The sequence below is a fragment of the Phyllostomus hastatus genome, unplaced genomic scaffold, assembly GCF_019186645.2.
Source record: "Phyllostomus hastatus isolate PE091 unplaced genomic scaffold, TTU_PhHast_1.1 phas_contig_36, whole genome shotgun sequence".
Taxonomy (NCBI): Eukaryota; Metazoa; Chordata; class Mammalia; order Chiroptera; family Phyllostomidae; genus Phyllostomus; species Phyllostomus hastatus.
Genome location: NW_025333862.1, coordinates 3,833,080 through 3,854,807, shown reverse-complemented (window position 1 = coordinate 3,854,807; position 21,728 = coordinate 3,833,080). Strand labels below are relative to the sequence as shown.

Here is a 21,728-nt window from a genome sequence, read left to right as displayed (position 1 = left end):
ATAATGGCTAAGTATCAGTGCCAGAAAATCCTCACATTTAATCTTCACTCTTACCTAAAGCGTATGTGGCTAAAACTGAGCATATTTGTGAATAAATTTGGCAATATGTCCTGGTATAAGGTTTCTAAACCAAATAATACCCGTAAAATTGAAGCACTTAACACAAAAGGCCAACAACATTCTGAATGAGGTCTCTATTGAGGCAGATCCTAGGCTAAAGTGATTTACCACCACTTAACTCACGTCAAGGCTCTCCTATACCAGTTTTATTTAAAACACAAGTATTTCTTTGTGTAATGAATAGCAAATAGTTCGAATAATGCTGAACATGAATCATTGACTAATACAAGAACTTTAAATATGAAACAAAATTATTTTTTAAAAAGCAAAAGAATAAAGAGGTTATATACAAAAAGGACCTGGAATCGATGAGCTGATTCCAGAAATGAAACAAGTACAAAACCTGTGGTGAGACCAAACATTCCACCCCTGCTCTGGAGAAGGGTTACTATACAACACTCAGTCAGCTGAAGATGGACTGGTAGAGAGGTGTGTCTACACATAAATTTCAAGTCATTTTTGCTTGTGCAGAATCATCCAAATCTTCCCAAGACTGAATGGGCAGTCCTGTGGCTTTCTTCCTTTTCCATATTCCCAACAAGACTACATGAAGTTCAACTCTTGATGAGCCGCTTACAACAGCAGTTCCTTAGGAGCCAACATGACAGGTGGGCCAGATTTCCCTATGAGAAACAAAACTGGCCACCTAGAGCAAAATATCAAAATGGACAAATCCTTCTTTCCTCTTCCTTCCAATTATGTATAATGTCTCCTTTTAAGACTATTAGCCCCATCATACTTGTTCCTTCATAGCCTAAACCTTGAGGTGATATGCAGGAGACCAACATCAGAAAAAAGAAAATTCAATTCAGAAATGAAAAAAACTGGATGGTATACAATACACCCCCAGAACATCTCAAAAAATCCATTCTATAGTACAATTCGTTGTACTGCTACAATCCATACATAAATATTGGCAGATTGAATGAGTTTTTTTCCCTCAGATGATTAAAGGACACCAAATAAATACTGGGTAAGAGGAATTTGCTGAAGAGTTAGAAATATAAAATTAACCAATTTTTATTCCTGTGATAATTCAATGCTAGTAGGAGGCAAGTACTAGAGAAGGAACAAATTTCATACTAAAAAAAAAGAATTCATTTAATCATTATGTCACCATCTCTTATTAAAAATCCAGGGAATCCCAGAAATAGAAAATTAGTTTCAGAGGACCCCTGAGGCACTTTAAAGCCTTAAAAAATTACAGTAATAATAAATTAGCTATTGATCTTCAGAGGCTTACACAGCAGAAGAAACACAAAAATCAGGTCCAAAAAGAGCTGCTCAGCTCTAAAGCTTAGATGAATCTCCAAATACTTCTAAAAAGACGTATGATTTAATAGACGAATAGTGAATTTTTTGTTGTTTAGTGGTAGTGTGAAATTTGGTCCTTATGGTAGCAGCTGTCTTCATCCTTTCCAAACTCAGGTAACATTAAGTACATTAAGACAATACATAAATGAAGTAATACAACAAAGGGGGAGAAAGCCAAAACTGACAAACACCTCAAGGAGTCACAAAGTTCTCTGGTACCTTTTCACTTGGATCTCCCTCTCAGTTTTTTGTAGAGAGAGAAAGATAAGACAGAATTTTTTCTTGAAGATGCTAAACAATGGCATCAAATGGACAGAATGATTATCAAGGGACTTTAAAATTCCGACTCCAAGGAATCCAGGACACATACAGGTAATTCAGAGGTATACTTCTGGTTTAGGGCAAATTCTACACTAAAGAAATGATCATCTTGGGTAAATGTATAATAGATGAAACTAAGTCCAATTTTTTGGTGAGTTTTTCTTTTTTTGTTTGTTTTAAATGTTCTATTACCACCTTCAGCTATCAATCATTTCTGATAGCTCAAGCAAAAGATCATCTTCATCCTTCCCAGGGTCCAGGTCGATCTCAGCTTCTAATTTGCCTCCTGAAATCTCCCATATTAGTTTCTCAAAATCATCCTCCATAGAGAGTGGGGGCTTTCCTGTTGAGGCAGAGCTGAGTCGGCGAGTTTTCGTGGCCATTTGGGATGAGGAAGGGCCAGATACTTCTGGTGGAGAGGGATCTGAAGAGGACTGGACTGGAGGCAGGACAAGACTGTCAAGAAAAAAACCCCAGAAATATTAAAATCTGCCCTTTGTCAATGGCTGGCTGGACTACTTAGTCTCAGGAACACACAGAGTTAGCAGAGGTGCTTCTGAGGACACATAAAAGGCACTGTTTTACTAATTTGGGACACAGCATTTTCCTCCTTTTAAAGCAGAATTCAGACAGGTGTTCAATAACATTTTATAATACAGGCAAAATATAAACAATGCTGCTCTCTTTAGAGGACCTCTGAGGGTAGCTAAAGAGGACTCTCTGTAGAGCAGCAACCCTGAGTATCATGTTTTCTTGCAATTAATTTGAAATTCAGATTTATTTAGATGTGTAAATACTTAGAATTATTTAGCAGTATTATTATGGAGAGCATAAACAGTTACAGTGGCCTAAAGTTTGATTTAAAAGAAATGCAAGGTATTACCTGTCTCTAGGTTTCTCTGTCTCAGGAATAGTGACTGATTTGTCCTCAGAGAGGAGTGGGACAACAGCCTACAAAAGTAAGAGAGTAGGGTAATTCAGTAGGAGAGTCAGGCTTTTTAATTTGAGCATATTCACTTTCTTTTGCCACCTTCTTAGAATCATGGCTATCATTCCTTAAACTTGGGAATCTATGAATAAATAGTCCCAAAGGTGAGTGTGCAAATAAGCAAAATATTTTAAGTACCTAAAAATTAGCTTCTAAAAATCCCATCCTGCCACAAATGTCTAACTATAAACATAAAATACAACCTAAACAACTAAAATGCTTAGGAAATGGCAGGAAGTTATCGCATATAGACATAGACGGAGAAGCTAACAGAGTTAAATCTTCCCTGCTTTCCTACCACAGAGGTCAAAGCATCACTGAGAGTTAAGGGCTACTACTTACCATAGCTGCTTTCTTGGCTGGGTTTTCCTGCAGGTCACTGCTGGAGCTGAGTGGCTTCACAGCTGCGATGACAGCAGAGTGCATCTCCACTGCCTTGCGTTTGGGGGCCAATTTGGGGGAAGAGACAACTTTAACCACAGATGGCTTCACATTCACTTTGGGTTTAGCTACAAGGGAAAGAAAATATTTGATTATTTTCTTTAGCTAAAAAAAAAAAGCCTCTTTTACATGAAGAATAACTCAGAATATCAAAATTCCTTCACAGTACTAGATATACAAGTAATTAAAAACAAAACAAAATAAACAAAAAAACCCACCCCAGACTGAAAATGATCCATAAGCAATCTGCTCTACACTGCAGGTGGCCACAATGTATACCTATACTCAAATAATTCCTTTAATGGCTCTTGAATCCACTACTGCTTCTATTCCTTTTGTTTCTTTCAAAACCAGAGGAAAGGTGCAAGACAGAAAGCTTTTGACAAAGATTTTTAAATAGCCGAGAAAGAAACTCATCTAGTTTTTAAATAGAATTATAAGAACTATTACTACCTTCCACTTGTGTGAACAAGATAGAAGATAAGCGAAATTCAACCCAACTGTGGCCAGGGAATTACTGCAACTTGATAATTTTGAGATCCTCAAGCAAGACACACTAGAAAAAAACACTCACCTTTACCCCTTTTCTCCAAGGTCTGTGCTGCACATTTCACATTTAATACTGAGTCGCCAATCCCTGAGGTTTCTACCTCTGCCTTCTGGGATGACTTTGTGGGAAGCCGCTTTGTTAGGCAGCGTGTGATGCCTGGCACCGTAGTGAGCACTGGCTTCTCTGCTATCTGGGTGTTACAAGAAGAGTCTACATCTCTGCAAACGGATGTCAAAACGGATTTTTCCTTCTGTGAGTTTTCCTTCTCTGGCTGTTTCTGTATGTGCTTTTCTCTCATGGTCTCACATTTCCTGACTTGAATTTTAGTGATGCCAACTCCTGTTGTCTCAGTTGAAGCCTATGGATAAATTTAAATGACAGAATTAAAATCTAGTACTTTTAACAACCTATATGATAATTACTATTAGTAAGTTACAAGGTAAACATCTAAGTCAAACAATGTCTCACATTATCCAGAACACAAGCGCTTTTGCTCCTTGATATTAAATCGAAAACACCAATCTAAAGATGAAAGATTAAAGATGTGTGGGACAATAAAAACCCAGATTTCTTAGGACAATCATGACCCTAAGTCTAATAAGTCTTGCACAAAGATTTATTGTACAAAGATGTTCACTATCTTAGTAGGTAAAACAAAATCTAAAAGTCCAGAAGTAGACTGCATTTGTACAACAACACTATGTGGCCAAGACAAACATTCTGAAGAACTATTAATATGGTAAAGTTAAAGCAGGCTTCAAGATGGTACACTGTCAAGTTCTCAATTACATTCTGAACACGAGCCAAACATTAAAAAGTTCATATACATGTATGTATAAACAAAAGGCTTGAAGGAAATACATTAAAAAATTTAATGGTGGTTACACATAGATTGAACTATATAGGGTTTCTCAATCTTTTAAAAATGAAAACTCCCAAGTTTTATACAATGAATTGGCATTACTGTCAAAGCCAGGAAAAAAGCTTAGTTTAAAAAATATGAACGATCTACAGGAACAAGTATAAAGGACACATGGACAAAAACTTGGGGGAGTAGAAACGGGAGGGAGAGAGGGTTGGGTAGGTGAGATGGGATGGGATGGGAGTAAAAGAAAATTGTACTTGAACAATTAAAATTAAAAAACTTTACTGAACACACTAAAAAAAGAAATTAACATTGAAAAAATATTAACGATCAATTAAAACAACTTTAAAAGGGCAGAGAAAAATGATGATATATACAGAAGTACAGAAAACTCTCATTAGAACTCCCCACAGAAAATTATAAATGTAGTGGAAGACTCTTTATGTAATGTATCAGTGAGGTGTTAAATAGAAATTTATTGTAAGCTGTAAGTAAAAAAGCGCATTTTACCATTTATTCAGCCTTTACTTGCCATGGACAAACTACAAAATGATCTTAAATAAACTCACCTCTTTAGCCTCAGTTCTAGTAACACTGCTCTGAAATGCAATGTCGCTTTCTTCTTGAAGTTTCTTTTCTTCTTTTGCAACTATATTCACATGAAACAGATTATTAGTTATTCCATTCAGACTATAGCTTTCTGACAGATGAAGTCAAAACTTTTCTTAATAAAAGTAATGCTAAGGTAGGACAAATAAAAATGTAGATAAAGCCCATTTGGTCCTCCTAAAGTTTCAAAACGTACATTAAAATAGCAGAGATCTACATAGTGCTGCTGTACAGAAACAGCTTAACTTCATTTAATCTATTGATTTTCACAGGTTATCTGAGTAAAGAAAACTTCTCACAGAACTCCTATGAATATCCTGTGGAACATGGGCCTTCGAAGTATTTAGGGAAATGGCACTACAGACCATGCTCTTTCTTGTTACCTGATTTTTTGGTGATTCGGAGAAGCCGCCTAGCCCCTGGGGTGGCCTCAGGCTGAGACTGGGAGCTGGTGCTGCTCTCGGAGCTCTGCTGCACTCTCAGTGCCTTCTCTAGTTTAATTTCCTCCAGTGTCTTGATGTGTACCTCCTGCACAGACTTTGTTTTACCTGCAGGCTCCTCTGATTGTCCTTTGTTGGCAACTATCTGTGGCAAAACCACTGTTTTTTTAATTTCATTATCAGTCTTTAACTTGATGCAGGTTAGATCCTTTTTGCTTTTTTGTCTCTCTGCTTCCTGCTGCCGATGTTTCTTTTCAGCCAGAACCTCAGAGAAGGTTTTGATGCGGATAGTAGAAGAGCTTCTTGCTCCTGAAGTAGAATCATCAACTTTTGAAGGTCCTTCTGTCTTGAGTTTAGTCTGCAATTCTCCACGTTTTTGACTGGCTCTTTCAAGGAGAATTTCTTCTAATGTTTTCACATGGATCTCACCAACTTTAGCAACTCTCTCTGTTTTCAAGGAGGAAAAACAAGTCACTATACTTGATGTTCATCTCTTAATGACACATAGTCTCTCTATTCTTGGATCAGAAGAGAGTCCAACAGAATGGTATCATTTAGGTAGGCATTTAAAATGATCGAAAGTACAAAAGTTTCCATCTCAGATTTAGAATACTGCACATCTTAGGTATGGCCCTCAAGGAAACTCTCAGAGGCAAAAATTATTCATTTGAATTTCTATTCAGAAGTCCATTCTTGAGGAACCTGAAAGCCATTTACTACTTGGAGAAAGTTGTCATTATAAATCTTACAAATAAAAATAGCAATAAATTCATTCTTCCATTCACTCATAGGTATAAACATGTGCTGGACCCTGCTTGAAATGTAATGGTAAGCAAAATACAATCTCTGGCCCCATTTAATTTAGTCTAACAGAGCAAAAACTAAGCAACGACAAAGGATGATGATGATGATGATATAGCATTGATAAAGGAAATCTAATGCTATAAAGGAGCATGTAGCAAGTAAGAACACCAACTTCTGTCTAGGACTTGGTTAAGGGAAGCCTTTCAGAGGAAGTAATATTTAAGTGATACTTAAAAGAAGTAAAACAGGTGACAAGACAGAAGAAAAATGGGGAAGGTCCAGAGACTGACATGCCACTGAAGAGCTATTTTTAGTGATACATTAATCATTCTTCATCTGTTTAAACTGAAGAGCAAATTTCACACTTGACAGATATGCATGCCCTCCTTACTAAAGGATTAAATAAAGAAATAATGAAGTGATGTGAGAAAAAACAAGAACAATTTGGATATTACAAACACATGTTAAGTCACTGAATACAGCTTTTAATGAAAGATCAAAACCAAAAAATATACTTTTACAACCTTAAACACATCATGTTCTGAACCTTTGAATATACTGTTGCTCCTATATGGAGTAGTTCCTATTGGTCTCATTTCTCTTGCTTCCTATTTAGTTTTAACTGAGTTCATCTAAGATCCTGGCAACTTACAAATCTAGTTTGCTTCACTGATCACACAGTACCATAACTGACCGTATTTCCTACCACACTAGATACTTCATTAAAACAGTAACTGTATTTACTTATCTGCAATATTTTAGTACAGTACCTGTTACCTAGAGGCACTCAAACACTTACTAACTTATTTCCTTAGGGTTTTAAAATAAAAATTCTTCCATTTCAAAATGGTAGACTATCAAAATAACAACTCCAAGAAAGAACTATGAATGGTGACATCGCGCCCCTATTTCCCCACCCTACCAAAATTCCACCAAAATAATGAAGACATTAAAAGTAAAATAAATCCACAATAGCAATGGAAACCAAGGATACCACTGGCAGAGCCTAAATTTTGAGCAATTTCTGAGACAGAAAGCAGATGTCTAAATTTACAGAAACACAGAAAAAGAACACACTGTAGAAGTTCTTCCCAGCAGAGCCATAAACCCCCTGCCAAACTAGCATGAAAAACAACGGTGGGCAGAAATTTGAGGATGGCCCCTACAGATCAGTTGGTCCAGTTATGACCTGGTCCTTAAGAAGAGAAGAATCTGCTGCTGGGGAAAGGAGCACATGATAAGGATGTTGGGGCTGGAGAGAAGTAGAGCATGAAAAATTCCAAGCTTTCACAGATGCCAGGCAGAAAAAGGAGGTGGAGGGGCTAAAAAGCAAAGCTAGAAAAGGAAAAAAATTAGTTGTACTCTGAAAGAAAGTCTTTCTTACAGTGTAATTGTATGGGCTTCCAGCTTTCCACTCTACAAGCCACACAAACTGCCTTTTGGTATACCCTCTCCTTTCAGGCAGACATTTTAAGTCAGTTCTCCCAGCCAGAAGAGAGGACTACTTGGAAAAAAAGACCTTTAGAACCACAGAGGAAATCTAAGCCAGGTGCTTACAATTATGAAAAGGAAACACTAAAAATGCACCAAAATAAACAAAAAGAAATGAAGAGGACAAAGTAATATATACACATATTTTTTAAAAAGATTCAGATTTGACACCCAGAGAAGCCTGAAATCAGTCTGTGAAAAAAGAGAAATAAGTGAACCAAAGTTCTTGGAATGTAAAACCACAGGTGCCAAAATAAATCCAAATGAAGAACTGAATAAATAAAAAAAAAGACCAGGTTGGTTGAAAATCAGCCATCCGGAACAGGGTTGGCAAACTAAAATAAAGTCCAAGGGCCAAATCTGGATATAGTCTAAATTTTACAAATAAGAGCTTTACTGGAACAGCCACTTATTCATTTACATATTGCATATGGCTGCTTTCACACTACAACAGCAAAGTTCAATAGCTGTGACAGAGACTGTAGACTTCAAGGCCTAAATATTTACTATTTGACCCTTTAAAGAAAAGGTTTATCAATTCTTAATCTGAAAAATAAAGTCAAGCAAAGATCATAAAAGGTGAGGCAAAAAACCCAAATGGAGGGAAAATATGAAGGCAAGATTAAAAAACAGGTTGTGGAGCCTACATTAAAAAGCTCCAACATCTAACAATTCCAGAACACAGAAACAATGGTATCAGTTGGGTGGGCACGGGAGAAAAAATGGCGCTCACTCGCAAGCCTCGCTACTCAGTCTCTCCCTGTACTGCTCCAGTTCCCTCTAAGCTACCGCGCCTCCAACCAGCACCCAGGAGCAGTTGTGAGCATTTCATGAGATAATATACACAAAGCTGCTTGACATCCACAGGAACTTGGGTCTGGTTCCCAATCACAATGTAAGCAGCTTGAGGCTTGCTCCCCGGAAGAGCGAGATGTCCACGCCTGCCATGGTACACAACTCAGGGGGTTCAATTCACATGTACATATGAATTGATGGTCTATGTTGAAACCCAGGCTACAGTGTGATGGTCCTTTCCAGAACTATATTAACACTGGAATATTGGATAACTTGCTGCTATTCTCGTTGGTATGGTATGATTGATTGCAGGAGGGTGAGGAATAGGAGGAATTACATTATACTTGGTTCTTAATTTTAGGCAAGATGAGGAACCTAGGTTTTAAGGTCCTTAAAAATTGCAAGGTAATTATCAAAGAATTATCATTGCTATAAATAATGTCAACATTATTTTCAGAACATATATTTATTTTATAATATGCTGATATTAATTCTAACCAAGAGTTTCTGTACAAATTCTCCTCTCAATAAAGATGGTTGTCAATCCAAAGGGTCGCTGGTTTGATTCCCACTCAGGGCACATGCTGGGTTGCAGGCCAGGCCCCCAGTGGGGGTGCATAAGACACAACCACACATTGATATTTCTCTCCCTCTTTCTCCTTCCCTTCCTATCTAAAAATAAATAAAAGAAAAGAAAAGAACTCAATTTAAAAAAGATATAAAAATAAAAATGGTTGTCAAAAAAAGAAAAAAAGGACTCCTGAGGTGTAGATAGATAGGCTTTGCTTCCTTGCACAACCAAAAGAACAACACATTTAAAAACAAAAACAAGCAGAACTGCCAGAAAATCAAACTGTATGGAAGTCTGACAACCAAGCAATTAAAGAAGAAACATTCATCCACACTGGTAGGAGGTGTGGAAACAGGCAGCCAGGACAGAGGATGTGGGACAAGGTGGCAGAACAGACTGGCAAGACAGCAGCTGACAGATGGGGCAGTCCCACATTTGTGTTCAAATAAGCCAAGAGGAACAACTGTGGGGTGAGACAGACCATACAACCTAGGGTTCCTGGTGGGGAAATAAAGCCTCAAAACCTCTGACTGTACAAATCTGTGGTGGTTGCGGTGGCAGGAGAAACTCCTGGCCTCACAGGCGAGTTCACTGGAGAGACCCACAAGGTACACAAAATGTATGCAAAACCACCCACCAAGGATTAGTGCCAGAAGGGCCCAATTTGCTTGTGGGTAGAGGGGGAAGTGACTGAAAGCAGGCAAAAGCCAAGCATTGTACCATCTCTGACCACTCCCTCACACACAGCACCACAACACAATGATGTGGGTTGTTGCCCTGCCCTGGTGAGTACCTAAGGCTCTACCCCTTACAGTATAACAGGTGCACTGAGACAAAGAAATATGGCTCAAATGAAAGAACAGATCAAAACTCCAGAAAAAGACAAAGTGACAAGGAGATAACCAACCTCACAGAAATGATTGAGTACAGAGGCAAAATAGAGGAAGAAGTGAAGGCTATGAAAAGTGAAATAAAGGAAAATATACAGGGAACCAAAGAAAAAGGTAAGGAAACTGGGACTCAAATCAATGATTTGGACCAGAAAGAAAAAATAAACATTCAACTGGAAGAGAATGAAGAAACAAGAACTCAAAAAAATGAAGAGACTTAGGAACCTCCAGGACAACTTTAAATGTTCCAACATGGGAATCACAGGAGTGCCAGAAGGAGAAGAGGAAGAGCAAGACATTGAAAACTTATTTGAACAAATAATAAAGGACAACTTCCCCATTCTGGCAAAGGAAATAGACTTCCAGGAAGTCCAGGAAGCTCAGCGAGTCCCAAAGAAGTTGGACCCAAGGAGGAACACACCAAGGCACACCATAATTTTATCACCCCCAAGATTAAAGAGAAGAAGAGAATCTTAGAAGGTAGCAAGAAAAAAAGAGACAGTTACCTACAAAGGAGTTCCCATGAGGCAATCAGCTGATTTCTCAAAAGAAACCTTGCAGGCCAGAAGGGGCTGGAAAGAAGTATTCCAAGTTATAAAGGCAAGGACCTACATCCAAGATTACTCTAGCCAGTAAAGCTATCACTTAGAATAGAAAGGCAGATAAAGTGCTTCCCAGATAAGGTCAAGTTAAAGGAGTTCATCATCACCAAGCCCTTAATATAGGAAATGTTAAAGGGATTATCTAAGAAAAGGAAGATCAAAAATATGAACAGTAAAATGACAGCAAATTCATAACTATCAACAACCAAACCTAAGAAAAACCACCACCAAGAACTAAGCAAACAATTGGAATAGGAACAGAATCACAGAAATGGAAAACATATGGAGGGTTATCAGTGGAGAGGTGCATGGGGATAATGGGGGAAAAGGTACAGGGAATAAGAAGCATTAATTGTAGGTACAAACTAGACAGGGGGCGGTTAAGAATTGTATAGGAAAAGGAGAAGCCACAGAACTCGTATGTACAACCCATGGACATGAACTAAGGGCGAGGGATGATGGTGGGAAGAAGGGTACTGGGTGGAGGGGGATAAAGGGGAGGAAAAAAATGGGACAACTGTAATAGCATAATCAATAAAATATACTTAAAAAAAAAGAGAGAAAGACCTCCACAAAGGGAAACAAGGCTGTTTACAAAAAGGTTAAGTATGTTTGACATCAGATTCCCTTTTTAGCATGCTGGTAAAATCTTAATATCCAAATGAGATAAGGATAAAATGAAAAAAGAAAAGGACAGGCTAATACCATTCATAAATATAGATATAAAAATTAAAGAGCATCAAATTGAATCCAAGCAACATATAAAAAAAGCTAAATGTTCTAGTATCTGAACGTTCCATTTAATTATTCTTTAAATTGTACATATATATACACTTATGTAATTATAGTTTGCAATTTAAAAACATTAATAATTAGATAGGAACAATATGAAGAAAAAATTAAAATTGGAATCATCTTATACATATGGACTTCTGAGAGCAAGTTTTTATTATAAGAAATTCTTATTTTACCCTGAAGCAAAAAAAAAAAAAGAAAAAGAAAAAGAAAAAAGGGGCAAAAGTGATGTATTCTTTTGTAACATTTCTTCATTCAATACAAGAGAAGTTTTCTCCATCACTGTTGTTTCAGAACATGACTGTTCATAACAGCAATTATTTTACTACATAACTACTTTAATCTAATTCCTTTTTTGTTGGATTCTTAGGTTGTTTCTAATTTCCTATTTTCAATGCAATGATGAAAAGTCATTATGCCACCTTCTTTTAAAAAAAGATTTTATTTATTTTTAGAAAGAGAGGGAAGGAAAGGAGAAAGAGAGGGAGAGAAACATCAATGTGTGGTTGCCTCTTGCACGCCCTCAGCTGGGGACCTGGCCCACAACTGCGGCATGTGCCCTGACTGGGAACTGAACTGGTGACCCTTTGGTTCACAGGCCCACACTCAATCCACTGAGCCACACCAGCCACAGCTCATTATGCCATCTTTAAGAACAAAAAGAGAATTCATACCAGTGAGTAATCAATTACTTAAAGAAAGCCACACACACAACAAAAACAGAAAACACAAGCTCTAACCTAACTCAACAGGTAAACAGGAGAAAAGGTAAAGATTTTATAGCAACAAAAAAGGTATCAGAAGCTAGTCTTGCGGTTTACCTACCTGCTGCCTCCTCACTGTTCACACCAGCTGACACACCTAATCGTTCCTTTAGAGACTTAGAAACTTGAGCTGTAAAACAAAACCCAAAAACCAAAAGTTGAACAGAGACTTTATGTAGGTCAAATATCTTTTTCAAAGGTCACAGATTAGGCTTATACTTATCTTCTAATGTGAATGCTTTTTAAAAAATGTCTTCAAGTCTTAAAACTTTCTTCTCTATGTGAATCATGAATTAATTCCCTAGAGCACTCTGCAGAGCTTTAGAGAAAGTGTCTTTAGGTTTGAAAAGCAAGAACTACTTAATTTAGTAAAATAATTTTGTTAGCATACAACCTCTAAAATCTTATTGGCATCAAAAGGTTTTCGCTTTTGATTTATTTGCTTTTGATCTAATAGACCCTAAATCTATTTGAAATATGCTCGTAAGTATGAAAGTCTTTAATTATAATTGGTAATAAAGGAGTAAGAAAATTTGGCTGCAAACGTTATGCTTCCACCATATACTTTTCCTCTCACAGAATTTATCACAATACATACAAGTATTTCTATCGGCCATTATGCTGTAAGCTCATGAAGACTGTGATAGTGTTTATTTTATACAATGGTATTTACGTAGAATCAAAAAGAGGAAGCACTTGAATGTTTATTGAATGAATAATAAAATGTATACCAGAACAAAAACAGTAACAAACTATACCTGTTAACATAACAGCAGACAAGTATCAGGATCACACACACACAAACACAGTTTATTACAACAAAGGTACCTTTCTTTGGTGTTTTGTCAGTTTCTGAAGCATCCACTTTTTTCCCTAGCCTCTGTGCAAGGCTACGCTTTAATGGAGGATCACTGTCACCACCTACAAACAGGGGGAACTTAGTTTCAGAGTTCAAGTCAACCTTCAGCAAGGTTAAGTAGTACAAACAAAACCAGACAACATAAAGATGGGGGACCCAAAAAACCCCTGGAATTATCTTCTGGAGAGTGGGCTTTTAGTAGTACAGGCTTCCCCTGCTAGTGAGTGTTCTAGGAACTTACCTGTATCAGTGTGTCGGCAGGTGTTGCTGTAAAAGGCTGCATCTGGCCCAAGTGAATTTTTGGAAGACTCTTTCTATGTGCTTGCTCATTTCATAATGGGTGATTTACAAGCATGCCTACCCACACAGTGCTGAATGTTTGGCAATTTTTGACCAAAAAGTGGCATGACCATCATGCCCCACCCTCCCTATTCACCCAGTCTCATCCTGAGAGACTTTTCCTGTTTTCCTAGATAAAAAAAGTCATCAAAGGGAAACATTTTACCCACGTGGAAGAGGTGAAACAAACAGAAGTACTAAAAGGCATCAAAATTGATGAGTTCAAAAACTGTTTTGAGCAGTGGGAAAAATGTCTCGATAGGTGCAGTGCGTCGAATGTAGAGTACTCTGAGGGTTACCAGAGTTTAAACATGTAAGAATAAGTACACAATTTTTTATAAATAAATTCCATTTTTGGGGTTCCTCCTAGTAGAATACTTTGTAAGCTTCCGTAAACATTTCTATGGTGTGTTTATTCACTAGCTTCTTTACAACTCAATGTCCCAAAAAGAAGAGGTAAAATAAGGGACAAAAAGTCAGAAGGCACAAATTAAAACTTACCAAATAACTGACTAAAATTACAAATGGAGGATTACAAATCCTGGTTAGGGCTGAAATTCCGAATTAGGAACAAGAAAAAAAAAAACTTCACATACAAAAAAATTCTTAGCTGGCCATTTGCTGAATTCTATGTAAACGTGTAGTTTAATACATCAGAAATGATTAGGAAGATGGCAAAAACCCCACAAAATTTAAAATTTTTCTGTGACACAAAGACTCTGAAGGCCAAAGAGACCCTCTTCAATTCCAGGTAAGAAATCTAAGGTTATAAAAGCTTCTGTATCTTAACCAAGGCACCAATTAGTGATGGAACTAAGACCTGAACAAAGTTTCCTAACTCCTGCTTTGTTAATATATATCACATTGCTCAATATGAGTTGTTTACATGTCATGAGTTAATTGTTTTTTTGGATTGCTTGACTGAAGGTATAATCATTGTAGAGTCCCATTAAAAACTTGACTCTAATTTATAATTTAATTTATAATTATGAAACCAAAATTCACAAAGTTTATATATATGCTAATATTAAAATAGCTTATTTCTGTGTTTTTTACCTAAAATTTCTTGAGGAATGAGAATGGTGTCTAAGAAAACCCCAAACAGACAGGATTTCATATTTGCAAGTACATTTTAAAAGAGTATGAAGGCCCTGGCTTCTCTGGTAGTTCAGTGGATTTGAGCGCGGGCTGCGAACCAAAAGCATCGCAGGTTCAATTCCCAGTCAGGGCACATGCCTGGGTTGCAGGCCATGGCCCCCAGCAACCGCACATTGATGTTTCTCTCTCTCTCTTCCTCCCTCCCTTCCCTTTCTAAAAATAAATAAATAAAATCTTAAAAAAAAAAAAAGAGTATGAAGGATTCTCTGAAGTCAAAAGAGACTTTCAAAACAATTTTTTAAAAATTAATTTATTTATTTCAGAGAGAAGGGAAGGGAGGGAGAAGAAGAGGGGAAACATCGATGCCTCTTGCACTCCACCAGGTAGGGACCTGGCCCACGACCTAGGCATGTGCCCTGACTAGCAAACAAACCAGCGACCTTTCGGTTTGCAGGCCAGCATTCAATCCACTGAGTCATATCAGCCAGGGCTTTTTTTTTCTTTTTTAAAGTAAATGGTATCTTTTGCTAGGGTATTCTTCTTTTTTCTCTTTTATTGATTCCAGAGAAAGAAGGAAGGGAGGAGAGAGAAACACTGATATGAGAAACATTAATCAGTTGCCTCTTGCACACTCCCCAAACCCGTAATACAGGTATGCGCCCTGCCTAGGAATCGAACCCGTGACTTTTTTGGTTTGCAGGATGATGCCAACCAACTGAACCACACCCACCAGGGTTCAAAAATAATTCTTTGAGACAGACGCACTAGAGTAGGTACACAACAATTCTGTAATATAGTAAATACTCCCCTAAATATAAGCCAGCATTAATAAATTCAGAGACTGAATTTATATTAACTAGATACTTTTTTCCCTCCAAAAGTTCAAATTTCATTTTGTCCACAGAGATTTTCTTTACTGTTTTTTAAACCTAGTACCTTCTAAAAAGTTGGCCATAATCAAATTAATTTGTAACACTATATATTTCTATGACTTCAATAAAAGGTATAACGCACACATGAAAAACTTTTAAATGTACTTTCAGCCAAGAATACATATAGGTGGACCACAAATCAATATGACAAGGCACTTATATAAAGAGAATAATATGAAGGTATCATATTAATGAACAAACAAGCAGAAAACAAAAGATATGCACAAAATGTATCTCACCTACTGAAATTTTTCTTTTCCCTAGTCTCTCGGTGAGACTCAATCTTACCAAGGGTTCTTCTCCTGAAATGACAAAATCAGAATTTCTCTACCATTAGACAATTTTTCTGTATTCAGTAACTACTAATGGGTACAAAGTATGTGTTCGTATTAACATAAGTTACCTAGTCTATTGAAAACCAGATCTATCTTAATGAAGACTATTACATTAAAAAACATATTAAATAATTTAAATAGCCAAATGCACAACCTAAACAGAGTATAATATAGCAGCCAAGTATACAAAGACAAGTTGTTTTCTAACCATACATACTCATGACTATAAATTCAACCATACTTCTGCTTGTGTACTTCCTTTTTTGATGTTAAAAAGGAAAAATCATACTCCATTGATACTTAACTCTCCCATAACCTTCTTTGTTCACTCCAGAAGTGAGCTCTTCTGATTTTTTGTTTGAATGGCACAAACATTTAAATGTATCTGCATATTAGAATTACTTGTGTTATGTTCCCTACTAGATTTAAAACTATTAAGGAAAATATTTCTGTAATTTAAACAACCTAATTGTTTTTTTTTTTTAAAGATTTTTACTTATTTTTATTTTTAGAGAGGGAAAGGAGGGAGAAAGAGAGAGAGAGAGAGAGAAACATCAATGTGCGGTTGCTGGGGGTCATGGCCTGCAACCCAGGCATGTACCCTGACTAGGAATTGAACCTGCGACACTTAGGTTCGCAGTCCGAGCTCAATCCACTGAGCTATGTCAGCCAGGGCTTAAACAACATAATTGTTTACCCACAACGCGAACTCAATAAATTTGTTGAGTGGATACAAATAAATTAAATATACATAAATGTCAGAACTGCATAAGAATTTCAACCTTTTTAATAGCAGAGTCAAATGTATTAACTTTTCTTTTCATCCTTCTATCCAATGAACATACTGAACTGTTCCTGCAATTCCATCAAAGGTAAAATACACAAAGGAATTTTGCTCTCCCAGTTATAATTTATAAGTCGTAGCCTGACAACTCTAGGGCCTGCCTATACCTCACCTTGTTTGTTGGACAGAGTTACTGTCCTCACCACAGTCCGGACATTCTCTTTTTCAGGACCTGGAATGGTCTGAGGTTGGAGTAAAAGACTGGAAGCTCCTGAAGAACCTTCTGAATAAAACAGATCAAAAAAGAGCAAATAATTTATGGAAAATAAAGCTATCACAAGTCAAGAAATTTGATTTGTGACCAGGTAAGTCCAATATAAACCACTGGACGACTACAACCAATCAGTCTGTCTCTTTCTGTTTGCCTACAGTGGGAGAAGGGGAGATAATTCCTACTTTTTGTTTCCCTTAGGCTCAGTATGTAAATAAAACACAAAATTGTTTTGAGTGACTTCGGCACTCAACCTGCTTTTATTTACCAACAAGGCTAACATTATTCTAAAGTTAACCTCAGAAGCACACCAGCTATCAGGTGTACCAACTCAATCTTTTTCATCTATATTCAATTACATGCAAAACACAATTCCAAGGTTCCAATAGAAAAAGTCTTATCAAGAGGGTGCTTCGAACCAACCATTTGTTCTGAATGTTATTACTTTCACACTGTAATTTTTAGGGTTGGAAATATATGAATCAACCAGGCTGAGGCAAGCTCCAGAAGAAAGTCCTAGCAGCTCTTGAGATGAATTCATCTACTACAAAATAAAGCTTTTTTAGATATACTTTATTTCTCAAGATAAACAAGTTCTTCTGGGTTCTTTTTTACCCTTTTATTTATTGATTTTAGAAAGAGAGAGGAAGGGAGAGAGAGAAACATTGCTTGTTGTTCCACTTATTTATGCATTCACTGGTTGTTTCTTGTATATGCCCTGACTAGGGAAGGAACCTGTAACCCTGCCAGACCTAAACGGGGCTCTAACAAACCAAGCTAGTCTGCCAAAGCTCTTTGGAGTTTCTTAATTGCAGTCTTAGCTGTGAATAGTCAGAGACTGAAACAGTTACAATGAAACCATGATTTAAGTAAGTCTGTGTTTTACTTCAGACCAGGAAGAGTAGGAAATCTCATTTTGGCTGTTGCCAAGGGTCCTTATTATTGGAAGGGCCCTAATTATTCTTCTCTAGCAACGTTCAATGATCTGGTCAAAATTGATGACTTACCACCTTGCTTCTTGGATTTTTCCTTCATTTTCTTTGACTTAATTTCCTCAAGAGTTTTTATGCCAAAATTCAAACATTCACCTGAAAAATGCAAAGAGAAATCACATGATGAACTAGCACCTTTTTCATCTTTGCATTTTATTTCTATATAGCAGGTGTCTAGATGTTTTCAAAATAAGGTAAGAGAAAGTATTATATATGTAACAGGGGCAGAGAAAGGGGAGGTGGTGGTGATCATCAACTAAATTCCAAAGGTATTTAAAACAGTTTGGACACATTCAATAGTGCTGTTAAGATTTATGAGTGGGAGTCAGCATCAATACAGCCATTTCTTACCTTGTTTTAAATTGACCCCAGGTTTCCGGGCAGATGCCACTCGTAATCCATTATGAACTTCGGCAGTTGGTTGCAGGGTAGGTGTTTTGGTTTCATCACCTTCCTCAGAGAACTGATCTATATATTAACATTTAAGGCAAATGTACAATTAAAAACAGGCCTAGAGTTTTAATCCTGATTCTAATTCACAAAGTACCCCCAAACATTTATTAGTTCTTTAAGGCAAATTAGTTCTTTAAGGTAAATAACTGAACTTACCATCATCATCCTCATCATCATCTGCAGCATTGATTACAACTGGTGGATGTGTGGGGCTAGGAACATTTTCTGAACTTTCTACTTTCATTACACTTCGCATCTGAGGGGAGGGATTAGACTGCACAGACAATTTGTTCTGCTGAACTGTGAGCTGGCAAGCCTTCACTTCCTCTTCTAGTGACTCAGGCACAGTGGGCAACACAGCTAGACATACAAAGTTAGTCATAAATTAAAAACAAAAGGTATTTCCTTACAAGCACTTACATCTTTTTACTTAACTCCCCCATTTGCCCAATTAGGTTCTAAACTTTCAAGGAGAGAAAATGTGGTTTTTAGTTAATGCTTCACACTGTATGTAAACACACTCAAAGTGGGCACTCAAAACATAGAATAAATAGAAGGCTAGATGCATGGTGACTGTAAATTATAAACATAGTTTTAATATTGTAATTGTAGGCTTTTTCCTCAGCAACAAATAGCTTTTAAGAGATAGTAGGTAACATTTTTGAGCCAAACCAGAAGGGAGTGAACCTACTTTCCCCCCCTCTCATTAAGGTGAGAATATGTAGCCATCAAATTTTAATCACATAGCTGACAGGGCTTTTAAATGGCTAATCATTCCACTAGGAACTACTTTAAAAGAGACTTTGGAAATAAATACTAGCTTTTGGTAGAGCATAAGTTTTATTTTAGATTAGTCTACAACAGGGTTAGCAAACTTTGTCTGTAAAAAGCTGGATAGCAAACATTATGGGCTTTGTAGATCTGTCTCAACTATTCAACTTTGCATCAGGAGCACAAAATTTGGCCACAGAAAATACAAAATGCATGTCATGGTTTCCTTCCAATAAAACTTTATTTTATAAAACCGCTGGAGGAACACGATTTGCTGAACCCTAGAGCCCAGAGAATCAATTTTCTTTTCAAAACCTCTATGGGTGACAAGAAAATGGGAATGAAGTAAGTTATAGTACTCTAAACACTTGAGGCAACATGGCTTTTGGCAACAGTTCTGATTATGACCCTGCTACTTACTAGTTTGTAACTGTGTACAAGATGACTTAACCTTAATAAAGTTCAGTTCCTTCATCTGTAAAGTATAAAGTGTAAACAGTACCATTTCTCACAATAGTAAAAGAAGGCAAGTACATAAAGTACTTTGTACAGTGTACATAGGTGTTCCATTATATAGTAATTATTCTTTTAAAATTAAAAACATCTCACTTTTGCTTGGAGGTAGAAAAAGGCCATCAACATAACGTCCTCTGTTGTGATGGAAAGCGCAGTTTAGTTTTTGACATCCCATTGGTTGATTTTCCCAGTAACAAGGAATCTCACTGCGTTTTTTCTGTAAGAAGGAAAAACATACTGTTTTCAAATAAAAAATGAAGTGTGACCTGTATTAATTTGGTCATTTGTTTTCCTGACAAAGTTCACATATGGTATTCAAAAATTTGAACATGTGATTTTTTAAAAGATTTTATTTATTTTTAGACAGAGGGGAAGGGAAGGAGAAAGAGGGAGAGAAACACCAATGTGTGGTTGCCTCTCGTGCGCCCCTTTACTGGGGACCTGGCCTGCAACCCGGCATGTGCCCTGACTGGGAATTGAACTGGCAACCCCCTGGTTCACAGGCTGCACTCAATCCACTGAGCCGCACCAGCCAGGGCATGTGAGGTGATACTGAGCAGGAGGAAGAAGGGTTGCTGAAAGTCACAAACTCCAGAGAGGATGATCAAGAGATAAAGGAAGTAGAGAAGAGTGTTTTTGTTTTTATTTTTTACTATTCTTCCCTCCTTGCCCTCATTCTGGAACTCTAATCTGCTCCTGGAAATCTACACTTAATTCTGAGATGCAGGACACTGCATTAGTTAAGATTATGGAATCTAAGACAAAAGGGTTTGAAACTTTATTATGCTACTTACTGGTCATGTAATGTTGGACAATGTTTTGCCTCTAAGTCTCATTTTTCTCAGCTATAAAATGGAAATAACTGTGGCTGTCTTTTGATTTCTTATAAGAATTCAATGAAACATTAAATGTACACAAAGAACTTAACACACAGAAAGGACTAAAGTACAGTTATTATTTAAAGCTGAAAGTTTAAGGCTTGGAGAAAATTTTTCGCATTGTGACTTCTCAAAGCAAGGCACAGGCAACATACTGAGGATGGTCTTTTTCCTTCTCAAGCTACCTCACTCTTATAAAGGGGAATGAGAAAAAAGAAAGAATACCTGCATATTTAGAATAAATTGATAGATCATGGCGATCTATGTCCAACAGAAATATACAGATCAGTTCTAGTATATAAATTAGATGTGTATAAAGAATGTTCAAAGCAGTACTATTTGTAACTACTCCAAAGTGGAACCAACCTAAATGTACAGTAACACTAGAATGGGAAAGTACATTGTAGTATCTTCATAAAATAGTATATTATCCTAGACTTTGCTACACCTAACAGGTGCAGAGTGAAAAGAAGCCAGCACAGGAGAGCACAGTCTATATGATGCGATCTGTGCAGAGATCAAAACAAGCAAAATTTCTTTATGGAAAAAGAGTATAGTCGTCAGGACAGCAATTAGTTTGGGAGGTTTGGTTAACAACAATGAAAGGGAAGACACTGTTGGAAATGTTCTATTTCTCTATGTGCTAGTGAGTAAGTATATCATTCCCCTTGCGAAAATTCTTCAAGTATATTTCTATATCTACTTTAATAAATAGTCCAATAAAGAAAAAAAGACCTAATAAGCATTTCTGAAAATTAACCTCTGATTAATAACCTGCATTATGATGGACCTCTCAGCGTAACAAGCAAACTAAGGTTTAAAATTCAAGAAAAGAATAGCAGCATTACTTCAGAAATTTTAAAATATGGAGGAAAGAAACAGAGACACAACAACCATTACAAAAAGGCCTTAAATGTACTAAAAAGGCAAAGATCAAAGTCTACTACTCTGAGAGACTAGTAATTTGATAACACACTGTGTTGGTAGGAATGTAGAAGAATCATGCAGTCCCATATACTTGTCAGTGAAATGTAAAGTACTGGGTTAGCCAAAAAGTCTGTATGGTTTTGTTCTGTTAAGTAAGACACATTTCTCATCTTTACCAATAACTTTATTTAAACATTTTGAGTATATAGGCTA

At 36.9% G+C, this 21,728-nt stretch overlaps 1 protein-coding gene across 7 annotated transcripts in view; it reads right to left on the bottom strand.

Annotated features, from left to right (window-relative positions):
* Window positions 1-246: 246 nt before the first annotated feature.
* Window positions 247-21,728, bottom strand: part of ZC3H11A (zinc finger CCCH-type containing 11A) — a 42,381-nt gene continuing 20,899 nt past the window's right edge. For all 7 annotated transcript variants that reach the window (XM_045841494.1, XM_045841496.1, XM_045841495.1 and 4 more), the window contains 14 exons: window positions 19,804-19,927; window positions 18,580-18,783; window positions 18,322-18,438; window positions 17,986-18,066; window positions 16,880-16,990; window positions 15,828-15,890; window positions 13,189-13,281; window positions 12,422-12,490; window positions 5,592-6,095; window positions 5,169-5,248; window positions 3,759-4,092; window positions 3,086-3,252; window positions 2,639-2,706; window positions 247-2,211 (listed from right to left, as the gene is read on the bottom strand). In XM_045841494.1, the coding sequence (XP_045697450.1) occupies window positions 1,953-2,211; window positions 2,639-2,706; window positions 3,086-3,252; window positions 3,759-4,092; window positions 5,169-5,248; window positions 5,592-6,095; window positions 12,422-12,490; window positions 13,189-13,281; window positions 15,828-15,890; window positions 16,880-16,990; window positions 17,986-18,066; window positions 18,322-18,438; window positions 18,580-18,783; window positions 19,804-19,927 (2,274 nt within the window). In that variant the 3' untranslated portion in view covers window positions 247-1,952. The remainder of the gene's footprint in view (window positions 2,212-2,638; window positions 2,707-3,085; window positions 3,253-3,758; window positions 4,093-5,168; window positions 5,249-5,591; window positions 6,096-12,421; window positions 12,491-13,188; window positions 13,282-15,827; window positions 15,891-16,879; window positions 16,991-17,985; window positions 18,067-18,321; window positions 18,439-18,579; window positions 18,784-19,803; window positions 19,928-21,728) is intronic.